This window comes from Helobdella robusta, assembly GCF_000326865.2.
Source record: "Helobdella robusta unplaced genomic scaffold HELROscaffold_20, whole genome shotgun sequence".
Taxonomy (NCBI): Eukaryota; Metazoa; Annelida; class Clitellata; order Rhynchobdellida; family Glossiphoniidae; genus Helobdella; species Helobdella robusta.
Window position 1 is genome coordinate 882,774 of NW_008704084.1, and position 26,352 is coordinate 909,125.

At 31.8% G+C, this 26,352-nt stretch overlaps 4 protein-coding genes across 4 annotated transcripts; all 4 read left to right on the plus strand.

Moving 5' to 3' along the window:
- Positions 1-445: 445 nt before the first annotated feature.
- Positions 446-6,279, plus strand: HELRODRAFT_171190 (hypothetical protein; the record flags this gene model as incomplete). Its single annotated transcript, XM_009017935.1, has 13 exons — positions 446-636; positions 1,360-1,472; positions 1,800-2,186; positions 2,438-2,652; positions 2,938-3,018; positions 3,187-3,310; positions 3,547-3,677; positions 3,797-3,890; positions 4,048-4,126; positions 4,444-4,528; positions 4,855-5,052; positions 5,445-5,573; positions 6,160-6,279. 13 exons carry the CDS (start codon positions 446-448, stop codon positions 6,277-6,279), a joined length of 1,947 nt encoding a protein of 648 aa, XP_009016183.1.
- A 219-nt stretch (positions 6,280-6,498) lies between these two features.
- HELRODRAFT_171191 (hypothetical protein) lies at positions 6,499-9,877 on the plus strand (the record flags this gene model as incomplete). Its single annotated transcript, XM_009017936.1, has 10 exons — positions 6,499-6,590; positions 6,888-7,012; positions 7,154-7,252; positions 7,469-7,652; positions 7,819-7,959; positions 8,224-8,416; positions 8,485-8,671; positions 8,734-8,817; positions 8,986-9,077; positions 9,860-9,877. The coding sequence occupies 10 exons, from the start codon at positions 6,499-6,501 to the stop codon at positions 9,875-9,877; spliced, it is 1,215 nt and encodes a 404-aa protein (XP_009016184.1).
- A 2,787-nt stretch (positions 9,878-12,664) lies between these two features.
- HELRODRAFT_171192 (hypothetical protein) lies at positions 12,665-18,403 on the plus strand (the record flags this gene model as incomplete). Its single annotated transcript, XM_009017937.1, has 10 exons — positions 12,665-12,701; positions 13,796-13,946; positions 14,879-14,991; positions 15,191-15,538; positions 15,758-15,877; positions 16,181-16,281; positions 16,441-16,494; positions 16,766-16,883; positions 17,406-17,549; positions 18,315-18,403. 10 exons carry the CDS (start codon positions 12,665-12,667, stop codon positions 18,401-18,403), a joined length of 1,275 nt encoding a protein of 424 aa, XP_009016185.1.
- A 1,256-nt stretch (positions 18,404-19,659) lies between these two features.
- HELRODRAFT_77628 (hypothetical protein) lies at positions 19,660-24,322 on the plus strand (the record flags this gene model as incomplete). The annotated part of the gene is made up of 11 exons (XM_009017938.1): positions 19,660-19,839; positions 20,085-20,156; positions 20,930-21,006; positions 21,136-21,368; positions 21,806-21,983; positions 22,141-22,284; positions 22,517-22,709; positions 23,247-23,433; positions 23,641-23,724; positions 23,912-24,003; positions 24,257-24,322. 11 exons carry the CDS (start codon positions 19,660-19,662, stop codon positions 24,320-24,322), a joined length of 1,506 nt encoding a protein of 501 aa, XP_009016186.1.
- Positions 24,323-26,352: the final 2,030 nt, after the last annotated feature.

A 26,352-nucleotide genomic window follows, 5' to 3' on the forward strand; every position in this document is an offset into this window, starting at 1 on the left:
CTTGATGAAAAGCTTAATTAGAATCGTTGATTAATTCAGTGGAGTATTTAAAAAACTCTTCGGCGATGCACGTCATATTGCGTAGGAAGAATAAATTTTTTTTAATTAAAATTTATCAATTAAAAAATTTTAAATGAAAAATAAATTTGATGAAATTGCGAATTTGTCGCTACACCTTCACGCTTTCCACACGGTGCAAATTAATTAAATAGGAAATTTATTTAGTTGAAAAACTATTTGCTTAATATAATTCAAAATTAAATTGAATAAATTGATAAACGCACTTGAGTCAGGCGATGAATGATTGCTTTTAAATCGTCGTTTTTCAGTTTTTAGAAATTTTATTGATTTTTCCTTATACATAATATCAAAGAAAAAATATAAATAGACAGTTTACGTGAAGGGTTTTCCAAAACAGACTACTTTGAAACGGAAAATTTAAAAAATGTCAATATTTAAAGTATTCTTCCCAGTGAGTTTAATTTTTGTAAAGTTGTCTTCATTAATACTAGATAAACCCATGCAGTTGGGAATGATTGTGAGCAGAGAGAACGAGAACAAATTTTCAGCAAACATGAATGAAGGCTTTTTGAAGGCTATTCAGCACAATGGAGGCAGGGCCAATATTACGTACAAGTCGGTTACGATGGTTTGATCTCATTTTAAAAGTTTTTTTATTTTATTCTTCTCATTTTTAGTTGAGTTGTGCGCTGTGTGCAGATGCCTAAGATAATTTTAAAATGAGAATTGTTAAAAAAGCAAAAGCTGATAAAATTAGAATAAGTTTCTGATATGTTTCCGGCATGAAAAACCAAAATATGTTATAAAATATTTAAATAAATCAGGGGTGGGCAAACTTTTTTGCTGGAGGGCCGCTTTAAGAACTGTTTTACTTTTGAAGGGCCGCATATGTACTTAAATAGCAAGTTTTTTCGACCTGAGGGAGAATTTTTTTAAGATTTATTCTTTTTTTGGTCATAATGTCTGGCTGACGCTGGCTGTCTGGCTGACAACCTTTTTTTTGGCGTAGAAGGCCTTGCGGGCCGCATAAAATAGGTTTGCAAGCCGTAGTTTGTCTTTCTCTTATAGTTAGTTTTATCTGTGACGTATATCAATGAAGCAACTCTTTGAGATCACATTTAATTAATACGATATATTTTATTTATACCAATAATGTGAAAAAACTATTTGTTTTGCAAAGAAATTTAAATTATTGCATTTTTATTTTGTGTTAAAGAACTAAATTTTTAAAGTACCAATCTGAAAGATATGAAAACACAACCTAACTTATTAGTCAATCACACACCCACACACACCCACACACACACACACACACACACACACACACACTTGCGACAGTTTAGTTTCAACAGTTGTGGACGTGTGTGACGGAGTCAGCGGTGCCAGGGCAGTTTTGTTCCTCCGCCTCAACCAGTCTGTTGACGCCGTCTTTGGATCTTTTTGCTCAGCCAGTCAGTTTATCGCTATAGTAAAACTATTCCTGTTGTATTTTTGTCATGTAGCCCTGGCTTTAAGCCAAACTCATAGCATATCCTTATATAAGTGTAGTAAAACTTCACAGTAACATCCACACCCCATGATGTATACATTTTCATGCACGCGCAAGCACCGCATCATACATGCATGGCGTCTTTGATTTTTGAACGTGATAGTATTCGAACCAGGTCATCTCGCGTTTACAACGCTGAACATTGCACTTCTACCGACTGAGCTAATTTTCCGATTAATTAAACTATCAAACAAGTAATTAATGAAATAAAACGGACGACTAATTTAAGTTAAAATTCCTAAAACTCTTCCACCCATATGCGATAAAGACTGCCTCTCCAGCGCTCAGGTGGCGGACTACTGGGACCTGCCCTACTTCGCCACTGAATGCATCGACCCTACTCTGGACAACTCCTCCATCTACACAACATCAATCCGGCTCTATGGCTCGCTCACGTCTTATGGGTCGGCTCTCTTGGCTTTCTTCGCGCGCAACAATTGGATGAATTGCGCTATCGTTAACGAAATGAACAACGATTTCTGTAAATATGCCATGACTGCGATAAAGAAAAAGTTTGATGGCGCTGTAAGGGTAAGTGAATTTCTGGAAGTGAATAATTTCTTTCCTGACGGTGAAATGGCAATTATTTTGAGCAAGATTTCCTTTTCTGCTAGAAGTTTGTGTTGTTTTTCGAAATATTGTTTTTAATATTTTATAACTTATATCGTTCCTACTTTTTGCGTTAGGTTGTAAGATTGTGATATATATTTGTTAGTATCGGTGTCAAACATTTTTACTATATTATTAAAGTTATTTTTTTAAATTTTTAAGCTGTGTTTTAATAAAAAAAATTCATTTTTATTTTAATATTTTATTATAATTATGAAATTATATGAATAACTTAAAAAAATATACAACCCACCACAGTAATTATAGTCTGTCACAGCAACGCAAGCACACTGGCTAGTCTCATGAGATCGGCCTATAGACGAGGCATGACCGACCCGAACGAGTACGCATGGATTACTCTGTACAATGTTTACTACAAATTCGACTTCAACATGCTCTTCATACCCTGGTTTGTCACCAACGACAGTTTAGCGAGGGATGAACTGATGCAAGCCTTCCTGTCCGTCAAAGCTGTTTGTCGTAATGTTAACTGATGATGGAAAATTTATTTTGATGGTTATGGTGGAGTTGAAATTATGTTTGATGATGTGTATTGTATTCAAACATCACCAGAATCAAGCGAGCTTGCCAGATTATGACGACGTAATCTTAGCTATGTTGAATAAAAAGTTTATAAAAAAAAATAAATTTATTATTTCCATCATAACTTTGTTTAATAACGTAATTTGGCAAACTTGAACCAGTTGTTTTTGACAAATAAAAACAAATTTCACGGCCACTCACTCACTTTTCGACAGCTGACGTACAAGAACTACACCCGCCTGCCTGATCCCAACACAAATTTAACTCGAACCATCACCTCTAAGACTCTGCAGCTGGTTAAGTAATTCAAAATATTATTAAAGTTAAGAAACTGTTGATATTAATAAGTTAATCAGAACGATGGATTTTGGATTTATTGTAATGCACGTTAAATATAAGCCAAAAAACAAAATAATAGCATTGAATATTAACATACAAATATACACGCCAATTTTTTTATTTAGGACATCCTGGCAGATTCAGTTTATTTATATTTCACCCTGGTCATTGAAGCCATGAGAAATGATGAAGATCCGTTCAGTGGGAAGAACATCCTCAACCTTAGTCGAGGAAAGGAACTAGAAAATGGTACTTCAGCGGAAATAAATGAATGAATTTGTGAATTCCCGTAACAATTAAAAGATTTTTTGCGAATGCTAATTTAGTCTATGTATGTTTGTAATGAAAATTGTATTAAAATTAAAATGGAATGGACAAAATCTTGTTTTAGATCTTAGACCAAAACTGACTCAATACCCATTTATAATTTTGTTATATATTCATATTGATAAAATTAAAGTTATGAGATGTAACAAATTTTTCAGGTGCCACTGACAAGATAACAATGAATTTAGACGGAGATAGACTGATGACTTTCACAGTCTGGTCTCTCTCTCGCGACTCATCCATGTTCAAACCCTACCTCAACATCAATATCACAGATGGAAATTATACGGTATGTGTAGATTTTATTTTCATTTTAGCCTTCACTTCAGACAATTTGTAAATACTTTATACTTAATTTTTATTTAAGGGTTTGTTTCAGGTTTTATTCTTTTTTTATTTTTTATTCAGCCGATTTTGGTGGGCCGTGAAAGGTGGGGCCTTTCCAGTAGGCCCCCTCTTGACAGACCAATTTGCGATTATGACAACAAGTATTGCAAAAACGGTTAGCAGATTTGAACTATTTTTAAATTCTGCGTTTATCTTATTTTATATTTTGCTGTTTCTAGTTCTGATTATTTAATGAATTCTTTGCAATAAAATTATGAATAAGTCTTCAAATCAAATCATTGTTCTAATGAAAAAAGTTTGAACGATTTCAGATGGACAGCCACTCATTATCGGCATGGTTGTTTTCTTCGTGCTTCTTTTTATCATACTGATCATCTTCTTGGTCATCAGGTCAGTTAGTTAAATTATCATATATGCCGCGATGGTGTAATGGTTAAGGTGCCTGAAATTGTGGACGCAGCGTCCGGGTTCGAATGTAAAAAATCCCCGCTTGTCACATATAGAAGTGTGTAATGCGTTGATTTTCGTGTGTTCATGCACCGTGTGTTTGTTGTAATAATATTAATGGGTTTCAGTCGTTTGCCATGGCGCTATATAAAATCACAATGACATTATTATTTTATGTCAAAGTGCATAAATTGCGAAAGAAGTTAACAGTTTTTAAATAATTTGATCGTTTAAACTATTCGAATGATAATCACATGAAGATCGTTTGTAGTTGAACAGAAGATTCAAAACATGCTCTGGAAGGTGAAATTCAGTGATTTGGAATTCTTCAAAAAGAACATGAACGTATGTTGTTGATTACATTGAAACTATTAAAAAATTATATTCCTTAAAAGCACTACACAGATCTAAATAAAAAAATTTGTAGATTCATTACTTTACTTCTTAAGTGAATGACATTGTTATTCACGTAAAATCGATAAATTCAAATGTTTTTACTGTTATTTCCTATTCTGCCGATCTAGCTAGTCTATCACATGTTTATACTATCATCAGATCATGAATCAACCTGACAAAATCAACTGTTTAAATTTTTGTATTTCATTTTTTTATGAAAAACAAAATTTAAAAAAACTTACTTACTACAAACACAAACACACACATGTTAACAGTTGAAAGGCATGCCGAAATCATCATTGCTGAACATAACGGGCGAGCGAACGTTTCCTCACTCATTCAGGGACTTCCAGGACACCGCCGACACTCAAGGGGTCATGGTGGCCCTCTATAAAGAAATGTTGGTAACTGTGAACTATTCCAGCAAGACGGAGGTTGATCTAACTAAAAAGGATCTGGTAGAACTGGTCAAGGTAGGAACTGGTCTCAGGTTGATTTCATAATGATTCTTATGTGGTGTAGATTTTTTGGAATGCCAATAACTCTGCCAGTGTTTTTCAAATTAGAAATCAAACAGCATTATGCTGATAACGCAAAAATTGTGTCCATAATATGTGACGGCTATGCTATGTTTTAATGACTCTATGGTAAAAAATTGAATGATGTTCAGTTGATGATGTACTGGTGTTGGAATGAGGTGTAAACTGACTGACATGCTCGTCTTAATGGTCTCTAAATATCGCGTTTGTTGGTTTGAGAAATTTCGTCTAGAATTCGCTTTCATCAAAATCATTTATTTTTTATTTAAAATAACTTATGGTTAACAAAATTTAAAATTATTGAATTATTACATCAATTCATAAAGGCATTTTCAACTGATTTTCAACAGATGAAAGACCTCCAGCACGATAACATAATTCATTTCATTGGAGCTTGTATTGAAACCGACAGAATTTGTTTTCTAACTCAATACTGCTCTAGGGGTTCCTTGCAGGTTTTTTAACATTAAAATTTATTTCAACTCTTTTCCTCTTCAAAATTAGCAATAATTATTTTTAAATAAAATAGTATCCAGTTTTAGTTTTCGAAGCATGAATGAAAGTTTAGATAGTATTAGTTTGGTTTATAATTTTAAAATTGTGACATAAGCAATAAGTGAATAATTGAAAATGTTTTATTAGCAGTCCTATAATGATATTTTATTCTGACTCAAAACAGTCTATCAAACGTAGCAAAAAATTAGTTAAATATTTGAAAAACATCACATGAAAAGACATAATTATTATAACCAGGTACATAAAATTATTTTTATTAAATGTCTCCGTGGGTCTCAAACTTACATAGTTATCATACAGTGCCAGATTAACACAGTACAGTATTAACAGCCAGATTAAATGATGACATTTTTAGCACACAATTTAAATGTTAGTTTAAATTTTAAAAAGAGTTGAATCAACAAGAGTGATTACGTGCTAACAGAATGTGGATTCAACATTGTTAATAATATTTTAATAAGTTATCTTAATAATTTATAATTATATTTTATAACTACAATTAATTTATTATAAATTTATTGTAAGCAAAACATCGTACAACCCAACATTCTGAAGGACATGTTGGCTGATGTTCAAACTCCAATCGACTGGACGTTCAAGCTGTCATTCATCACTGATTTGACGAAGGCTTGTCGAGATGTTTAAATCTACAGCAAAATTAAAAAAAAAAATAAAATAAAGATTCAATAATTTTCATCCTTTATAATTTTTTTGTAGTTTTGGTTGATGTCGATAACGAGTGCTACAACAGTAGGTTAAAAAGCGTTCATAAGCCATTGACAAGGAAAATTTAGTTCTATCTTAAAAATTTCAAAGAATAATGACCACATTTTCAACAACAATTGAATAGATGTTATTCACGTTATGATTGTACCGCAGGGTTTGAACTACTTGCACAAGTCCTTCATTGGGCAACATGGAAGTCTGACCAGCAATGTTTGCCTGATTGATAATAGGTTGCCGAATCGTTGTGGTTGTTTGAATTCACGATATTATTAACGTAGTGTAGACTTGATTGTAAATTTTTCATGATGAAGAAAATAATAATCGAATTCATTTCAAGACGTTTTAAAAATGTGTGTACATATTCACATTATTATAAATTAGTATGGAGAAAAATTAACTTTCCAGTCTTAATGAAAGCAAACATTAAAAGTTTTAAACTAAATCTGGTTTAGAAAATGCTAAATAAATGTGATTCAGCACTCTAGCCATTTCAATGAGACACTGACATTCCTATTTTCAAATTTTAGGTGGGTTTTGAAAATTTCGGGTTTCGGGTTATCACCATTTCGATCGGAGGTGAAAGTTGACGATGAAAAAAATTACCGGGATTTTCTGTGGATGGCACCTGAACACCTGAGGTCATCTCATACAAGTCAGTGTGGCTGCTGGTGACGATGTCTGTAATTTATTAACTACTTTGAAATTAAAAAACGATGGTAAATCATTTTGAGATTGAAAGTCTAACACCATCCATTAAATGTATATAAATTAATGAGTATGCAAATTATTTCAGAAAAGAGTCAGAAAGGAGATGTCTACAGTTTCGCTATTGTTCTGTACGAATTAGTTTTTAAATGTTCGCCCTATCAGTCATTTGATTTGGGGTACGAAGGTTTGTATTTATCGAATTTATTTAAAATATGGCAATGTTCATAATTTCAAAATATTATTTGGATATATAAAGTTTAAAAGCATTTATAACCATTATCGGCAATGAAAATTTATTACTATATTAAAAATTGCAAAAATTAATATTCTTTTTTTTTCAGAATTATTTTGATTTAAATGTTTGCCATGAAAGTTCATCGTGAAACAAATGTCCTAACAGACATTATAACGCGTGTCCACAACTGCCGCGGTGAACCATTCCGTCCGAAGTTGCACTCTTTGAAAGAGTCAGACACCAACCCGGCTGTGTTGAGTCTTCTGGCGCTATGCTGGGCCGAGGATCCGAATGTTCGCCCGGCCTTTGACGTCATTGAGAAGACGGTGAAGACCTTTCATAGCGGGAAGTTTGATTTTTTTTTGTTTTTATTAAATTAAAATATCCATAACAATCATAGAACTTTTTTGAATGATTAGCAGTTATAGGTTTACAAAATTAACCCAATCATTGTCACTGTCGAGTATTGTTTATTGAATGAAGAAAAAAACACGTTGTCGATCAATTTTATCCAGAACAGACAACATTGTCGACAGCATTTTGAAAAAGTTGGAGAAGTATGCAAACAATCTGGAGTTGGTTGTGGAGCAGAGGACCGAGGAGCTGGTTGAAGAAAAGAGGAAAACGGATATGCTTCTGAACAATATCTTGCCACCGTTACTATTTATTTCCATGCTATGCGTAACCATCCTTCGCTATATAAATAAATTAATAAGATATTTTAAATGCGAGGTTTTCACAGCAAGCGTTCTCCAATTTATCAAGAAAGTGAGGCAACACATACCCATTTGCATACGTATTAAAATAAAAATAATTTGCAACAAAACACGCGTAGCAACACGTCGAATGTTGGTCTTACAACCATGGAACATATTTTTCATGAAATTATACATCTACCTAGTTCTTTAAATTTTTATCAGTTTCATAGCGGAAGAATTAAAAGCTGGTCGTAAAGTTGAGCCAAAAATGTACCAGAGTGCCACGTTGTATTTCTCAGACATTGTTGGATTCACGACGTTGTCATCTGAGAGCACTCCCATGCAAATTGTGGATCTGCTTAATGATCTCTATGGAGCATTTGATGATACCATCTCCAAGCATAATGTTTACAAGGTTGAAGATTTTTCACTTTGTAAATTGAGCACTGAACCAATTTTTGATAGAAGTAGATGAACTCTTAGGTTGAGACGATAGGAGATGCGTACATGGTTGTGAGTGGTCTGCCTCAGGTAACAGAGCACCATGTCGTGGAAATATGCAACATGGCATTGGATCTGCTGGGCATCGTCAAGACCTTCAAGATCAGACATCGGCCTGAGATGACACTCATGTTGAGGATTGGCATTCATTCTGGACCTTGTGCTGCTGGTTCACCCGTTTTCACTAACCTCTCAAGGTTGTATGCTAAATGGTCCTAAAAATTTCAACAGGAGTGGTCGGTCACACGATGCCTCGCTACTGCTTGTTTGGTGATACGGTCAACACCGCATCCAGGATGGAGTCAACTGGTGAAGGTTGGTGTTTTCAAATATAGGTACTACACTTGAAGAATATTTATGAATAAAAAAACTGTTTTAATATTGTTTCGTGGTTTCTCACAAAATTAATAACAAATTCAAACAATCTAAAAAAAACTATAAATTAATCTGGATAAATCACTTCAAAATAATAAAACTTCAAAGCCCTCAAAATCCACTTGAGCACCCCAGCCAGAGATCAACTCCTCCAGTTTCCAGGATACCTCATCGAGTTGAGAGGTCCCACTGAGTTGAAAGTAACTTTTGACATTTATTCATATTTTGCATTATTATCAACATTCAACTGTTTCAAAAATTCAAAAATAATATAGGCAAACGAACGAATATATTTATTTCAAGTAGAGTCAAAAAATATTATATAAAAATTTTCATTACACAATGATATCATATTTCAAAGTTGATTGATGTAATATAAATTTTTTTCTAGACTCTTTAATATTAAAATTTTATTCAAATTAAAATTATTTTTCTTCGCTGATATAAAGTTAATTTAATAAAAATAATTTTTCTGTTCTATAATTAAATTTTTTGGTTTGAACATTTAAAACTGTTTCAATTATTTCTGAAAGGGTAAAGGAACGATGGTAACGTATTGGTTAGTGGGAAAAGATGGAAGAAACGACACCAAATAATAAACACTCAACTTTCCTATCTCCATCCTTAGATAAGATTAAGTTTATACATTTGTAGTAGTTATTTCTATTGCGTTGTAAATACGTTTACAGTCCGTGTGACGCTTTAAAAGTATTTTCTAATTCACCACAGTCTTGCGTATTGTTAAAAATTGTCATTGTTAAGTTTTAAGTTTTATATTAAAACATTATGACTTAAAATATACATTTATTTTTCTTTGGACCAAATGTTCTTTGCTTTGTATGTAACTTCACTTTTTCCTTTTCTGTTGATCCGGTGGATAATAAACAAGTAGAGAACGTTGTTTGGTTTATTTCTCTTCTTTTAATGTCTTTCAATATTATATCAATTAATTAAACGATCTACGTAACAAGAAATTTAACAGGTTACGGGACCCAGATAACGTTTTTTTTAATTGATTTGACGAAGAAAATTTAGAATAAAGAAATATAATAAAGAAAATAATAAAGAAGATTCCTTTGAGTTTGTGAAGACTGAAGTGAAGAAAAAACACGTGCTTCTTCATTTTCTGAAAGTCGATATTTTGCGTCTAATTAAAAGGTCAAATTGAAAGACAAGGAAGCAATGGATCTAACAAAAGTGCAGATCAAACACCTAGAAGGCAAAAGTAATTGGTTGAACTGGAAGTCGAGAGTTTGTATAATACTATGTGGCATTCCTGATGCAATGGACGTAGTAAATGGCAAATTAAAAATTTCAGATGAATTAAACGATGACTCAAATAAAGATGAGATAGCAAAATATCAAACTGCTTTGAACAGATTCAATAAAGCAGATTGTAGTGCTATGATTATTCTGTCAACCAACATGACCGATGAAACGTATGAAAAAGTTCGTTCATTCAGTAATGCCAAGGATGTTTGGTTAGAACTTCACAGATTGTATGATGAAGTTAATAAAGATAAAGCATACAACTTATGCATGAAGTTCTTCAGTTATAAAATAGATGAAAGCGATGATGTTGTCACTCATGTCACAAAACTCAAGAATCTTTGGAAAGATTTAAAGGTTGAGTTAGGAAAAGATGAAAACAGTGACTTGTTGCTGATGAGCCAAATAATTGAAACTTTGCCAGAAAAATATTTTTCATTTGCTGCAAGTTGGAGATTGTTGAACAAGACTGAAAGAACGGTCGAAACACTCACAGATCAACTGTGTAGCTATGAGAGATCTTTGGAAGGCAAAACAGAATGTAATAAAGTATTATTTGTCAAAGCAACAACTAAAAGGTCATCATCACTAAACATGAATGGTCAAAAACAAGATAAATTTGTCAGCAAACCAAAGCGACTGATATGTCATTATTGCAAATTGCCAGGTCCCATTCTGATGGTAGACCAGCAAAACCAAGAAATAACAATCTACGCGATGACAATAAGAAATCACTAGTTGTTATGAAATCAAGTGTTTTTGCAATTGATGAGTCAGCGTACACTGATGAATGGTTTTTTAACAATGGTGCAACGTGTCATCTAACTTTCCGAAGAGACATATTTCAAAGTTTTGAAAAATTTTCTCAACCGAGTAAATTATATGTTGCAAATGGTGATACTGTAGAAGCTTTTGGAAAAGGAATTATTCATCTTCAAGTGAAAGGGGAATATAAATGGTAAACTGTTAAACTTACAGTATGTTCCAAAAGTAAAAAGGAAATTTTTCTCAGTACTTGCAACTCAAAAATAAAACAGAAAATGCTCTTTTGTTTCAACCTCAAGAAGTTGTCATCCTACTTATTGACAATGTGATAATGTTTGTTGAATTAGAAACAACAATGGGGGTTTTGTCAAAACTGGTTCAAAAACTGTTTGGCCGTTGAATTCTGAAGTCGAAAGTAACTTTGTTCAATGTTCAGATTCATTGCAGTTATACCATGAAAGAATGGGACAACAGAATAAGAAACATGTTAAAATGCATCGATCAAGAGATGTTATTTTTGATGAGAAGGTTGTCAAACCAAATTCAGTGATTTTGCAAAAAGAAAGTTGTTCAGATGATACAGTTTCGATTGATGTTGAAATCAAAGATGAAAATAAAGAAACTTTGATTAAAGAAAATATTTCAACTGATGAAGATGTTCACAACCGTAGTTCAGTTTTATCTGATGAAGAAGATCAATCTGACTGTTGTAATCAAAAGACCAAAGGTATGGTTTTACGTGACAGGAATAATATCAAAAGGCCATCTCGTTATGATCCTTTCGTTATGTCTGCATTATGTGAAGTACTTGAACCAGAGAGCTACAAAGATGCCATTCAAAACATTTAGGTTAAGGTCATCTAATGTTTTAAATAAAATGAGAAGGTGTTAAGTTTTAAGTTTTTTATTAAAACATGATTATTAATATACATTTATTTTTCTTTGGACCAAATGTTCTTTGCTTTGTATGTAACTTCACTTTTTCCTTTTCTGTTGATCCGGTGGATAATAAACAAGTCGAGAACGTTGCTTGGTTTATTTCTCTTCTTTTAATGTCTTTCAATATTATATCAATTAATTAAACGATCTACCTAACAAGAAATTTAATAGTCATTGACGTTGATTAAGTGATATTGTAGAGAAGAAATTATACATAAATTGGTAGAGTGACTTAATACTCATTAAGAAATCAATTAACTGTATGTTTTATTTTAATTATTGAAATGGCTTTTACAAAACGATCCACTAAATAAGAACGGCATAACCTACTCACACCTATGTTTTTATGAGTTAGAATCTAATCACACTCCTACAGCTATTGCGATCCTAATTATTTATTATTTTTTTAGCTTTCTTTTTCGAAAGCTGTGCAGAATTTGAAGTGTGATTACAAGATGTTTTGTCAGCATTTGAATGAAGCAGTTATACATTTTAGCGTGAATTAAATGGCTATAAAATGTTAATCTCCAGCAACTTAGTAACCTTAAAATACGAATTTTTTCACGATTTTAATTTGTAAGATCGTATCTTTGAGTTAATGGGTGGAAATAAACTTACAATGTGTCTAATTGTCTGTAATTACTGCTAGTGAATGCTGATGAATAGTTGTGGGAATGATGCTATTCATACGTACTATCTTCTTGAATAAATGTTTTAAAAATCGGGGCTCCATAATAATCGTAAATATTGAATCATATATAAGAAATTGAACCACCATGTAGAGGTTCCCAGCACTAATTGTAATGATTGCGCGATGTCAATTCAATTCAACAGTCGTTTCCATTTCCAAAGTGAATGTAATTGGAAGAACACGATGGAACTATTAATTCCAGTATAAAACATAAATGGCATTACATAATTCTAAAACAAGATTGATAACTCCAAATGATTAAATTCAACTGAAATAAGTTTTTGGTTATTAAAATAATCAGATATTAAAAGACAGACGAATAGTTGGAAATGTAAACTTATTCATTTCATGCATTTTAATTAACATTTCAGTGTAATGTAGTTATATTATTCACGCAAACATAAACGTTTAAACATATGCACACGCGTGCAGGGCACATTGTATATTTAAATATAATAGATGATTTTGTATGAAATATAGATAGATATGGATATGTATATATATACAAGTATAAAAAAAATAAATCAATATAAATATATATAAATATATATATATATATATATAAATAAATATATATATATAAATATATATATATATATATATATATATATCCTGTATGATGTTTGTATGATTGTTCATGGGTTTGACTTTTTTTATCTTCATCTTTCTACGTTGATTTCACTTGAGAAATCGTTTGGAAAGCATTCTTTACAAGGAAACAACAGTGTATAGTTTCGCTTGATTTGTTGAGCATGTTTGGAACTAGTTTGTGAAATTTGGCTTCATTATTTCAATTTTTGAAAACTTTTGTCACTGTTTTATCTTCAAAAAACCAAACGTATCTTATTTTCAATTATTCTAGGGCCCATCTGCTGTTTTTAGTGAATAATTTTGAACACAGAGCATCTTCATGTCATCATCGTAGAAGTTGTCATTTTCAGCAAGTCTGCTGCATATATACCAACGTCTGCGTTTGGATTATCTTATTAAAAGTGTTACTTCTACTGAAACATAACTTACATAAAGTTCAATGAAACATAACTGAAATAAAGTTCAATCTCGTCGTCAGTTCACATTTTAATAAATCTAGCATCATGTTGGAGTCTGTTTCTAATATAAATTTCCTTCTTTCATTTTCTTTGTTCTTCCATCTCTTCTCATACTCCTTTATTTTCCACTTATCATCTTCATCAACCTTAACATCCTTATTTTCTTCTTTATTTTTAGTATCATCTTTTTTCTCTTCAACAACAGCCACATCATCACCACCGTCACCATCACCCAACACCGACAACCTCCTCATTGGTATGATATCTAGCAGCAGCAACATAAATCTTGTAGAAACAGTTTTGGGAAACGGATATTCTCTCGCAAGACAGGAAAATATTTACAATGGAACTTATAAGTTAGTACTTTTGTGAGACCCCAGCAGTTCTCAACCGTCGGGTGTCGGATGATGATATGCCAGGAATCGCCTAAGATCATCAGAAAATTTTAATTTCAGAAAATTTTCATTTTATTGTACAATTTGCTTTTAATTTTTGAATGTAGATTATATGTGCCTGCAATAACTCAAATGGGCAGAGTTGTTGGAGTCGGAAATTTTTAAGGGGCCGTATTTTTTTATCTGACCCCGGAAAATATTACTTAGAAAAAAATCACATATAATGATTTTAAGTGTTTTTTTAAGTATTTTTTATTTAGCGGTTATAATATAGTATGATTTGTTCAGTATATTTTAAAACATAAAAATAAAGTAATTTTACTAAGAGAAACAATTAAAGTAATTGATTTTAAGATTTTTTCAAAGTTTTTTTTTATTTAGTAATGATAATCAAATGAAATTATAACGCAAAAGTTTAAAATATTTTCTGGAAATTGGAACCCGTATTCAAAGTTGGAAATTTTTACCCGGATTCGGAGTCGGATTTTTTTGAAGGACCGGATTCGGAGTCGGATGTTATTCATCCGACTGCGACAGACTGGCGAATTTACGAAATTTGTCATACTGACGGTTGGGTTTGCTACACTTGCAAGATGTTTATTCATAGTCAATTTTGATGTTGTTCGTGAAACATGTAGACTGAGAACAGCGATGCAACAAAAAATGATCTTTCTTCAATGTCAGTTACACAATTTTAGATCATGCGTTTGTAGCTACATGCTGTTTGTCTAAAAATTTTTGGGTTTTCTTTTTTATTTTTTTTGCATTTATTACTGGATATCTACACATGGATTCAAACAAATAATTAGTTTTACTTTAATTTAAAACGTTGAATTATTATTACTAAATTTACAAAACATTCTGATAAATGTGCACAATCTATCATTAATTAGAGCAATGTTTCGTGTGTTGGACGCGTGTGATGGCATGGCGAGTATGAGGGAGACGCTCAACCTCATTCAAAACGATTCCGTGAATGTCATCTTCGGAGCTCTTTGTTCAGCTAGTTTGTGTCCTTTTTAATGTTTCTTAAACTTACTTATTGTTGTTCTAATGTCTACAGTGTCGATAATATTACTCAAAATTTGTATGACCGATCAACCAATTCAGTTTCTAAGTAAATAAAATCTACCAAAATAGTCTATTCATTATTAATAGAAAAGTTTCAGTTTTCCCATCAACATTAACGTAACTACATTGTTCAGATTGCATTGCCACAGCCCAAGCTGCTAACTACTGGAACATTCCATACTTCCCTTTGAACTGCTTCGATCCGAGCCTCGATGATTCCAATCTCTATTCGACAATTGTTCGATTCTTTGGCTCTCTGACATCATTTGGCGCATCGTTTGCAGCATATTTCAAAAGGTATCAGTGGGAAAACGTCGCCATCATGATAGAAAGTGAAGCAGACTTTTGCGATTCCGCTCTTAATGCCATTCAATCTTCATTGAGAGGAGACATGGTGACGGTGGCTGAAATCGTGCAATTGCCAGCTGACATCAGCTCTTTGGATGCTTCGGTTTTTTTAAAAATTCGTCGCTCAGCTCGAAGTTTGTGTTAAATGTAACTTTGTAATTTGATGTTTAGAATATTTAAAAAAATGACAAGTAATTGATATAAATGTGTTTGAAAACACTACCTAACTTATTATTGTTTTCAAAGTTTTTTTTATCAGTTGTTCAAATCAAGTCAATAATTTAAAATTTGAATGTTGATAGCGAATTAACCTCAATTTTATTAAAGTTTCCGTTTCAACTTTTTTTTTGCAGTAATTATCGTCTGCCATTCCAAGCCTGCTGCCCTGAGACAGATTATATTTTTCGCACAGGATCTTGGAATGACTGATCCAAGTCAATATGTCTGGATCACTTTCTATAACATCTACTTAGGTAGGTTTTTTAAAGTTGTACTTTGCGTTGTTTTGAATTAGATCTGCATTGCAAAAATAATTCTAATTTTATTTCTATAAAGCATATACTTTGAAATTGTTATTGCTAAACTTGTTGAAATGTTTATTCATAAAGGTAATTTCTTAAAAATAAAATAAAAGTTTGGCTGTTTATAGTCTCAAATATTTCCTATAACTTATGTTCGTTATTTCATTTATGACTGGCATTCAAAATATTGTCATTAATGCTTTAATTTAAATAAGAAGATGACAGACATGATTCATTGCTATAAAACTATTCAAGGACTTCCATTTGATGTTCTGCTCCAACCATGGTCAGCCACAAACAACAACAACCAACCTGACGATGACCATAGGAGGAAAGCCTTTCTCGCCCTCAAAATTGTAAGGGGATGAAATTTGTTTTGTGTTAAATAGTTTATGTTTTTTGTCAACAATTTTATATCTTGTCATCAATTTTTTATCTGACTTTTTATCAACTTTGGTTATCATTTGTTAGTACATTGATGATACATTATTATTAACCTTTGCACCGCGAAACAGATAACGTACAAAAACATGACAAATATTTCCAACATTGCTGATGACGCTACTCAAGTAATTTCATTCACATGAATAAATTTAATAAATAAAGTTTGGAAAATAAAAGTTTTATAGATAGTTATATTATGCAAGTTATATATACGAATATGAACACTTTAAAAAGTATTGTATAGCAATAAGACTAGTCAGTGAACTTTTATTGTTATTGAGTCAGTAAATGATGTGAACCATGAAGTTTTGGGAAATAATGATGCGGCAAGAGCTTCACGTTTTAATGTTTCTTAGAATTTCCTAAACAAAATGATTTTAATATAATACCTAACAGTCACTGGATGACATATTCTACCTCTACCTGGTGCTCAGGAATCAAACGTTGAGTTCAAACAAGGATCCAGAGAGCGGATCCAACATTCTCAACTCTGCGAAATCAAATGAAATTATTGGTAAGTGGAAAAATAAATATTAATCAATAAATTGTAAAAAAAAGAACCGAAATGCTTTCAATGTCTTTTTCATGATTGAAATGCTGAATTAAGGCGATAACTTTAACGCGAGAAATAGTTTACGATGTCATTTGATCAACGAACAATAATTTTATTAAAAATTAATTCGTTAAAAAGTAATTAAAATTAATAACTAAGTTGAGTATTTAAATAGAAAGAAAAGATATTGATTGATTTAGTGAGTTTCATTCTAGTTGAGACGAAAAAGAACAAAAGAGTGAGCTAAATTAAAATTCAAATAAACAGGGATAGGAGACAAAGTCGAATCGATCAGGAAGCCACAAGATATTATAGTAGATAAATTGAAAATGATTGAATTAATCATTTTTTTATTTATTTGACTTTTTATATGCAAAAAAATTTGCAAACACTTTTGATAGTAACTATAATACACAATTAAAAAAATAATTATAAATATTTATTTATTTTTAAGATAATGAAAAAAAAAGTAAATGAAATTAGATAAAAGCGAGACCTTGAAATTCAATCCGGATGGTGACCGACTGATGAACTTTTACGTTTGGTCGCTGGCTCCTGGAGCTACCACATTCGGTCCCTACATGGAAATCAACCTGACTAACGAAAGTACATATTCGGTGGGTACAGGTTTATTTTTGTATTATCAGATGTGAAGTTGTACTTTTTTTGTGGAAATGTAGTTGGGTGATTAAGGGCTGTGGTAAACTTATATGGTGGGCTATTAGTAATGTACCATGTACTGGTTTTCATTGAATTTAGATTATTTTAATTATAAAACAAGAATGACACAAATTAAAAATAAAAATTCAATTACTCCTGAGGCTTTAAAAGGACTTGTTATCTCAGCTGAAACTTATTAAACAAAACCATCTCCAGCAATCACCATGAATATATATTTTATTTAAAAAATAATATCAATTAGACATATTTATTTTTTAAATTAATTTTACTCTATTTATGATGCACCTGTCATCTCTATGATACTATTAAAATTTTTGAGAAAGTTTTCATTAAAATTTTATTGTAATCGTCGTGTTCATCATCATAAATTCACCCCACGTGCGTCGCTTCAATGAATCGGATTTATTGAAAATATTAGAAAGCGGAAAATTAATCACCATAAAATGCTGATGTATGCATGGGGCTCCAAGTATTCATTAACCTCTCCTTCCATTTAATAATTATCGTTGCACTCCATCTAGCAATGGCACCTGCGTCATCTTTTGAACAATGTTTGAAGAAAAAAATAACCATGGCCACTTAGGTTTCACGTGAAAGAAGTTCCATTTTATGTTTAATTGCAGCTTCTGAGAGAAAATCTAAAATCTTGAATGATGACTCTTTAAAATGAAAAAACAAAAAAATTGAATACTTTCATATTCACACACAAAGTGATTGTTGTAAGCGGGGGTCTCTTTGCAATTAAATCTGGTCAATGCAATAGCGGTGCCAGGCACTTTGCCGCTACACTATCGCGCTGACCAAATGTTTGTAAAATGTTAGTTAATTTTCTTGTATGAAATTTTATGAAAATAAATGATTTTTTCTAAAATTCAGACATACACGATCGGTTATGAAGCATGGACGACTGACAACGAAGTCCCGAAAGATACCCCAGACTGTGGATTCGAAAATGAATACTGCATCCAATCGCTAAGTGAAAGATTTCATTATTTGAGAAAAAATATTCATTTCACTAAATTTTATTGTTTTCTTTTACATCTACGTTCATTTTAAAAATAACACAAGTTTATAGAATGAAAAAAATGAATTTAATGTTTTGTAGAGTAGAGGTATATAGAGGCAGGTAGGATTGTTTCGTGGCAAACTTCATTACATACAAAATCTTTCCAGATAACACCCGGTTCTTTGTTGCCCTGGCAGTCATTTTCGTCGTATTCCTCCTTGCGACGTTTGTCTTTTACGTCATTCGGTGAGTTGAGATTTAAAAAAAATTTTGGTATTGTTTTTTTACTAAAAATTGTCAATTTTGTCCTCAAATTGTAACATTCATAAAAGCGGAACAACTTACCATTTGTTCAATTTGTCTGCAAATAAGTTTGCTTTGCAATTTAGGATCTGTAGGCCATTCAGACTCAAAAGATATTTGCAAGACCACACAAGGCGTAAGGTGTCTAAGGGCGTACAATTTGTACAAAGGCGTACATACCTACACTTTGAGCTAACTCCAAAATATGTCGCGTACATCAACGTTGTGACTGACAAACGTAAAACGCTCGTAAAAACACCGATAAAAATACGCATTGCATATACAATACAGAACGGTGATCTCTGAAAGAAAAGTTTTCAAAATGTCCTGGAAGATCGAATTCAATGAATTGCAATTTCTCGTCGAAGCAAAAAGTGTGAGTGAGAATGTGGTTAACAAATATTTGGATTAAAATAAAATATTTTTCAATATTTGTTCTCGTTGTATTAGTCAGAGCTACGCACGCAGACTGGGCACCAACGCATCATATGCTCTTGTGTATGATGGGGGGATCTTTAGAATCAAACCCGGTTTACGTGATTGAGCACAAGGCATCATTAAGCTGATTTACTTGTTAACACTCTGCTACAACAAATACTTTATTTGTAAAATTTTCAACATTAGATGAAAAGCAGTTCAAAAATAATGGACAGTTCAGACATGTTTGGAGATAAGAACCACCATCAAATGAAAGACCTCAAAAGTTTGAACGATAAGAACGGCCAGTTGAAAGCTGTCTATAAAGGAATGTTGGTGTCTGTTTGTTACTCAAACATGCACAGCATCAAATTGACCAAGGAAAATTTGGTTGAACTGGTCCAAATGAAGGAACTCCAACACGACAACTTGCTCCCTTTCTTAGGCGCCTGCACAGATGATCATAAAATTTGTTACGTTGTGCAATACTGCAGTAGAGGTTCTTTGCAGGTGGGTTACTAAACTCGGATTTCGGTGTTGAATTTGAATTGAATAAGAAAAGAACTTAAAGTGGAAAAAACATTTTTATTTATGATTAATGAATAATGTTTTAAGAAACTGAAATAAAACTTGGTAATAATATTTAAACAATTTCCCATGGTTCATAAATTTGTATAATAATAATCAGTTTAGCAGTATTTGATTGAATTTGGATAAATATTTAGACTCTATTACGTTCATAAATATTTTAACAGGACATGCTGAGCGATTACTCTAAAAAATTGGACTGGTCGTTCAAATTCTCGTTTGTGATGGATATCGTGAAGGTGATTCGTTGATGAAACTTTTTTATGATGAAATCTTGATAATGACAAACCGTCTCATTATTACAACGTATTTGTAATATTATAGATGTAGAGTGATTTATATACATATATATATTTTTCTAAATATTGGATTAAGACTGTCAGAAATGCAAATAATGATGAAAATCACAGCATGTTCCGCGTTAATTAGCTTCCTGTTTAATTTTTCGAATTTTTTAACAACAGGTCGTAAATCATTGTCAAGTTTTTTGAGTTCAAAACCAAAATTTTTATTTATTTTAAGCATGATAGTACGAAAAAGCTTTTTTCGGTATTCCTATACCATCTTCGGTGTTCGAATTGATATGTTATGTAGCCGAATGCTCAAGTATATATATATCCTGTGTCTCTAAAATTTTAATTCGATGTTCATTTAATGTGAATACTTAAGAGTCATTTAATTAGTTATTACCAGTGGCGGATCAAGACAACTTTGAAGGAGAGAGGCCAACAAGTTGAAAATATACAAATTTTCACGGGAGCCAAGATTTGTGGAAGTGGGGCTGAAGAGCTTTTTTGCTTTTCACGTTCAAATTTTGGTCGATTTTACACGTAAAACGGTCTTTATTCTGACTTTTAATAGAAAGCTGCTTACCAGTGGCCACCCGAGCCCCTAGATCTGTTACTGGTTATTACGATCTTCAACTCTGTGCATTATTACACTTTTATATTATAAAATAAAATGTATTTTTCTGTTAATGTCACTTGGAACATTCATTTGAACAAACCTCCAGGGTATGACTCACCTCCAGAAATCATTTGTTAAGTTTCACGAAAAACTGACCAGTAACGTCTGCATGTTGGACAACAGGTTAGCTTTGTACTTATTTTGATTCAATATAAATGTTTGTAATAATAAATTTTAACGCAAATTAGTTTTCGATATATACTAATAAAAAGTGAATTTATTTTGTAACTTGAAATGTTATCAAACGACAAGATGGGTTGTCAAAATAACCGGATTCGGCTTAAAAAAGTTCAGATCCTTGCCTAAATTTGATGAAACAACCGACGATTATTATCGTGACCTTTTGTGGACTGCTCCTGAAATTTTGAGGTCGAATGACCAGCAGTCAAGTAGTCCGGCGGGCAATGTGTTCAGCTTTGGGATCATCTGCCACGAGATTGTGTTTAGGAAGTATCCGTACCAAGATTCTGGCTTGTCAGCTAAAGGTCTGTTAAGTAAATTGCGGTAAGTTTTTTAACTTTTAAACAGCATCTATTTGCATTTGGTTAGATGCTTTGTTCAAAACGTCAACATAGAAAACAATATTTAAATGTTTGTTTGATTTAAAATAGTCTTGATGACAGAACATTGATTTGAGCTTTTTAATCAATTGTTTTCAAAAGTGTGGCCGCGTACAATGTGAAGGTTTCAATAACATAGAATAAGTTTAGCATGAAAATGACTACATATAAATATGCATGTTTAAAATGCTTAATTGTAGGACATTCAATCCAATAATTTTGCAGCACAATTTATGGTTGCGAAATCATGACAGCTGACCACATTTTTTAAAGAAACAATCTGATGACCACTAAAAACTGTCAACGAGCAACAGCTTTTTATTAATCCGACATACCATTGTTATTAAATTTGAAATTTTTAGATATAATCCAAAGAGTGATGCATAGTGCTGATGGAATATTTCGTCCTGCAATGTCGCCACACAAGTCGCCGAGTGTCAGTCCATCCATGCTGGAGTTGATCCAACTGTGCTGGCATGAGAACCCTGCCAACAGACCAACTTTTGAGAACATCAGTAAAGTGCTACTCAAGTTGAACAAGTAATTTTTTGTTTTTTAATTTAAAGCTTTGTATTAAATTTGTTTGTAGGATGACAATGTGTTGAACAAAACAAAATTTTAAAAACTCTATTTAAAATATTGAAAAAAAACACATTAATTTCCAACAAACTTAGTAACAAATTTTGACTGTTTCAAGGACCAATGTGAACATAGTAGACAACATGCTTGAAAAACTGGAAAAGTATGCGAATGACCTTGAGAAAATTGTAGAGCAGAGAACTGAAGAACTTGTTGGCGAAAAGAAAAAAACAGATTTGCTGCTAAACAGTATGCTGCCGCCGTGAGATAACTTCGTGTTTGATTGTTTTTACGTCATTGCTTTAATTTATTTAGTTAAGTATAGAAACGGTTAATAAACTGCAAAACTAATTTTTGAAGTTTCATTTTTATATATTTATTTTTTAGAGATATGTGTAATTCTATTATGAAGCTTTAAATAAAGTAAAATATACTTGAAGAATTTTTCAAAAATATATAATTTTTTTGTTTTAAAATTTCACCGTTTCTAAAAGATTCGTAGCAGAAGAGTTGAAAGCTGGTCGCAGAATTGAGCCCAAGATGTACCAGAGTGCCACGGTGTATTTCTCAGACATCGTTGGGTTCACGACGTTGTCATCTCAAAGCACTCCCATGCAAATTGTGGATCTGCTTAATGATCTCTATGGAGCATTTGATGATACCATCTCGAGGCATAATGTTTATAAGGTCAGTTTTATTAAATGGCTACATTTTAAACCACTTTGTTCATTGTTATTTCCAAGTGTAAATTATTCAATCTAAAATTATGCCAATAAAATATTCCTAGTTCAAAGGTAAGAAGAGCTCAGAAAATTTAAACAAGCAGGTACGTCGGTCTTGCGTTTGCGTTGCAGGTTAATGACTTCGTTGCAGGATCATCTGGTTTCTATGCATATGAGCGGATCAAAACAATTTGTAAGTAGCTAAGCTGCTCCCGTTACAGCCACATAAACCAGAACAAATTAGGGTATAATAAGATGACATTCAATAACATGGTAACAATTGATTGTCCGGCAATTTGCTCAATTGGGAGCAGTTTTTCTTTTGTCAGAGCTAGACAATAAAAAACAAAAGAATGGCCCCTCATAATTTTCACAATATAATATTGTTTGATTTCTTTGACTCGTACAAGACGCAAATTCATACATTCAATTAGTTCCTGCTTCAATTTTAAAATCTGCATTTTTTAAACGTTTAAAATGCGATACACTAAATTATTTTAAGGTTGAGACGATAGGAGACTCGTACATGGTTGTGAGTGGTCTGCCTCAGGTAACAGAGCGCCATGTCGTGGAAATATGCAACATGGCATTGGATCTGCTGGGCATCGTCAAGACCTTCAAGATCAGACATCGGCCTGAGATGACACTCATGTTGAGGATTGGCATTCATTCGGGACCTTGTGCTGCTGGTTCGAAAATCGTTGATGTGACTTTACTGTTTGTGTATATAACTAAAAAATAATAGTGCTAAAACATTTTTTTACTATTTAATAAAAAATATCGGAAAAAAGAGAAACATTATTTGTATCAAAATTTTTTGAAAAACATTTGTCAAATTATTTATGTGGTTAAATTTTTTAAACAAGTTTATTTGTAGTTCTATATTTTTTTCGCAGGAATAGTTGGTCATACGATGCCTCGTTACTGTCTGTTCGGGGACACAGTCAACACCGCTTCTAGAATTGAGTCGACCGGTCAAGGTTGACGTTAAGCGAAAATATTTTTAGTTGAAATAATGTATCTAAAAATTATGTTTTTTCAATATTTGGTATATTTACATTTTTTTAAACATAAAATTAAATTATCAGTTAATTTTTCAATTTAAAAAAAAGTCATTAATGAGAATCTAATGTATTTATTCAATAAATTTCACCCCAAATGATAAAGCCCTCAAAATCCACATGAGCACAGCAGCCCGAGATCAACTCCTCCAGTTTCCCGGCTACGTCATCGAGTTGAGAGGTCCCACTGAGTTGAAAGTAGATAAAATTGTGTTAAATCATAAATGTTACTTTTGCATTATCTTGTTCAAACTTTTTTCAATAGTTAAAAAGTATAGTTTTATTGTAATTAATGATTTCCAACTTCTATTCAAAAATCACATAAGATGTCTAAATTATTCCAAAACAAACTGATCAGCGTGTAAACTTCTGACGATAATTTTGCTAACACTTCTAAAACAGAATTATTATTAAAATAAGTGATCACTATAATTATTTCGTTTTATAACAGGGGAAAGGTAAGATGGTGACTTACTGGCTGGTGAGGAAAAAAGCAACAACTGATGAGCTGGAATGACGATTGGTGTTTGTTTAGTAAAAGATTGTGATGGTATTTTTTTAAAATATAAATATTGCTAGCGTAATATATAGGCAGGTATATTTGATTAGTATAATATATAGACAGGTATATTTGATTAGTTTAATATATTAAGATGGAAATATTTCTGATGAATGTTCTATAAAAAATGTTCTTAAACGGATAATATCCTTTCATATATAAAAAAAATAATTATTTTTTTATTAGATTTAAATGAATGATTTTGTTAGATTTAGCGTGCAACCATATGTTTAAAAGTTCTAATCACTCGTTGTTGTATTTTTTCAATGAATTCTTGTGCAATATAAATATTTTACAAACGATGTTCTTTCTAAAACTGAAACAAAAATCATCAGATATTTAAATATAAGATTATGGTAGCAACTTTATTATATTTTGATTTTTTATTTATATATATTTATATTATATATATATATTATATTTTGCGAATTATATATAAGAGAATGGTTTTAATTATAAATTCTTACCACACGCAGGATGTAACAGCTTGGGGATTTAATTCTTTAAAGTGAAAATAGTTGGTAAAAACGGTATTTAATATTAGGAAATCACCGTATGCAATCATAAAACATAACGATTGTGTGATAAATAGCTAGAAAAATTCATCGACTTCTTTTTGGGCATTTTTTTTGCCGGTAGCGTGTACAAAAAATTTTCGTTTTACCGCATTTTTACGAAATATAAACACTTCGACAGTTTCAATAAAAATTTATAATACATTCCAAAACAAGTATAAATTGTTAAAATTAAAAGAATTAACACACCTTCATACTTAATAAAATTCCCCCATCTTATTCAACTCTTACCAAAAATTAACTAAAGTTACCTAATTATTTCTTTTAACTCGGATTAATATTAAAACAGCGGCATTTGAGATGAGGACATTAATGTGTGTGAGTTTTCATAGTTCACTTATCATTTCTTTCAAAATATTTTTTCGTTAATTTGTTTCCTTTCCTAACTGGAAATCTCACATGATATCTTCAACTTTGAAAATCTTAATTTGTCCTCAAATTATCTTCCAAAAAATAAATGTCCAGGGAAATGGAAAAAATAAATAGGTATGTCATTGGTTAAGCAAAGCCAAAGCGCAAAACTTGGATGCGTGCTTTAAGCAATTTATACCAGAAGCATCACCTAATCTAGGTTAGGAGGTATAAGTAAATATAGGTTATATATAGACAGATGTTAAAGTAGGTAAGCAATTATAATGATAGTTGAGTTATGAAAGTAGTTCACGACGAGACAGCAAATTTACAGACATAAAGCAGCTTAATACAATACAATATAATATAACGTATAATTAATCAGAGCATATAACACTTTGTATAATATGAATGTGGTGACAAACAATAGGGACTGACTGGTTAGAAAGAGTTAGACAGCTAGTCAAGCTAAGTTCTCCTGGTATATAATAATAGGCGAGCACATAAGTTAAAGTTAGTTAGAGTTATCTCTTGAACACTACTTATACACATTTACACATTATCATTTACTCTTTACATTTTAATTCTCAGTTTTTAAACTTTGCTATTGTATTTCATTAAAATATATTCAATTGCAATCAAACAGTAAAAACTATTCTATTTCGATTACTAAACATTATAACATTTAAACACTAACTAATAATCAACATACGTAAGTCACCAATTAAAGTCATCTATCATTATTTTATGTACATGAAAAATTTCAAGCTATTTAACGGTGAACGAGCAAGTTTACAGAAACAGAAAGAATTTCCCCAAGAACAAACAACGTGGCCGTTCTGCAACCGTCGTAGAATGGTGAATAACCAGCAATATAATAATATAGTTATAGAGAAATCATCGGACGTGTAATTTAAAGAATCTAAAAACGAAAGAAATGATAATCTAAACAATAATCGGCATGCTTGATAAAAATGGGTTTTCAGCAGATGATAATTTTAAAATTTACTGGGGTTTTATTATCAGTTATTAGTTAGAGAAGCAACTGGTTTATACGGTAAA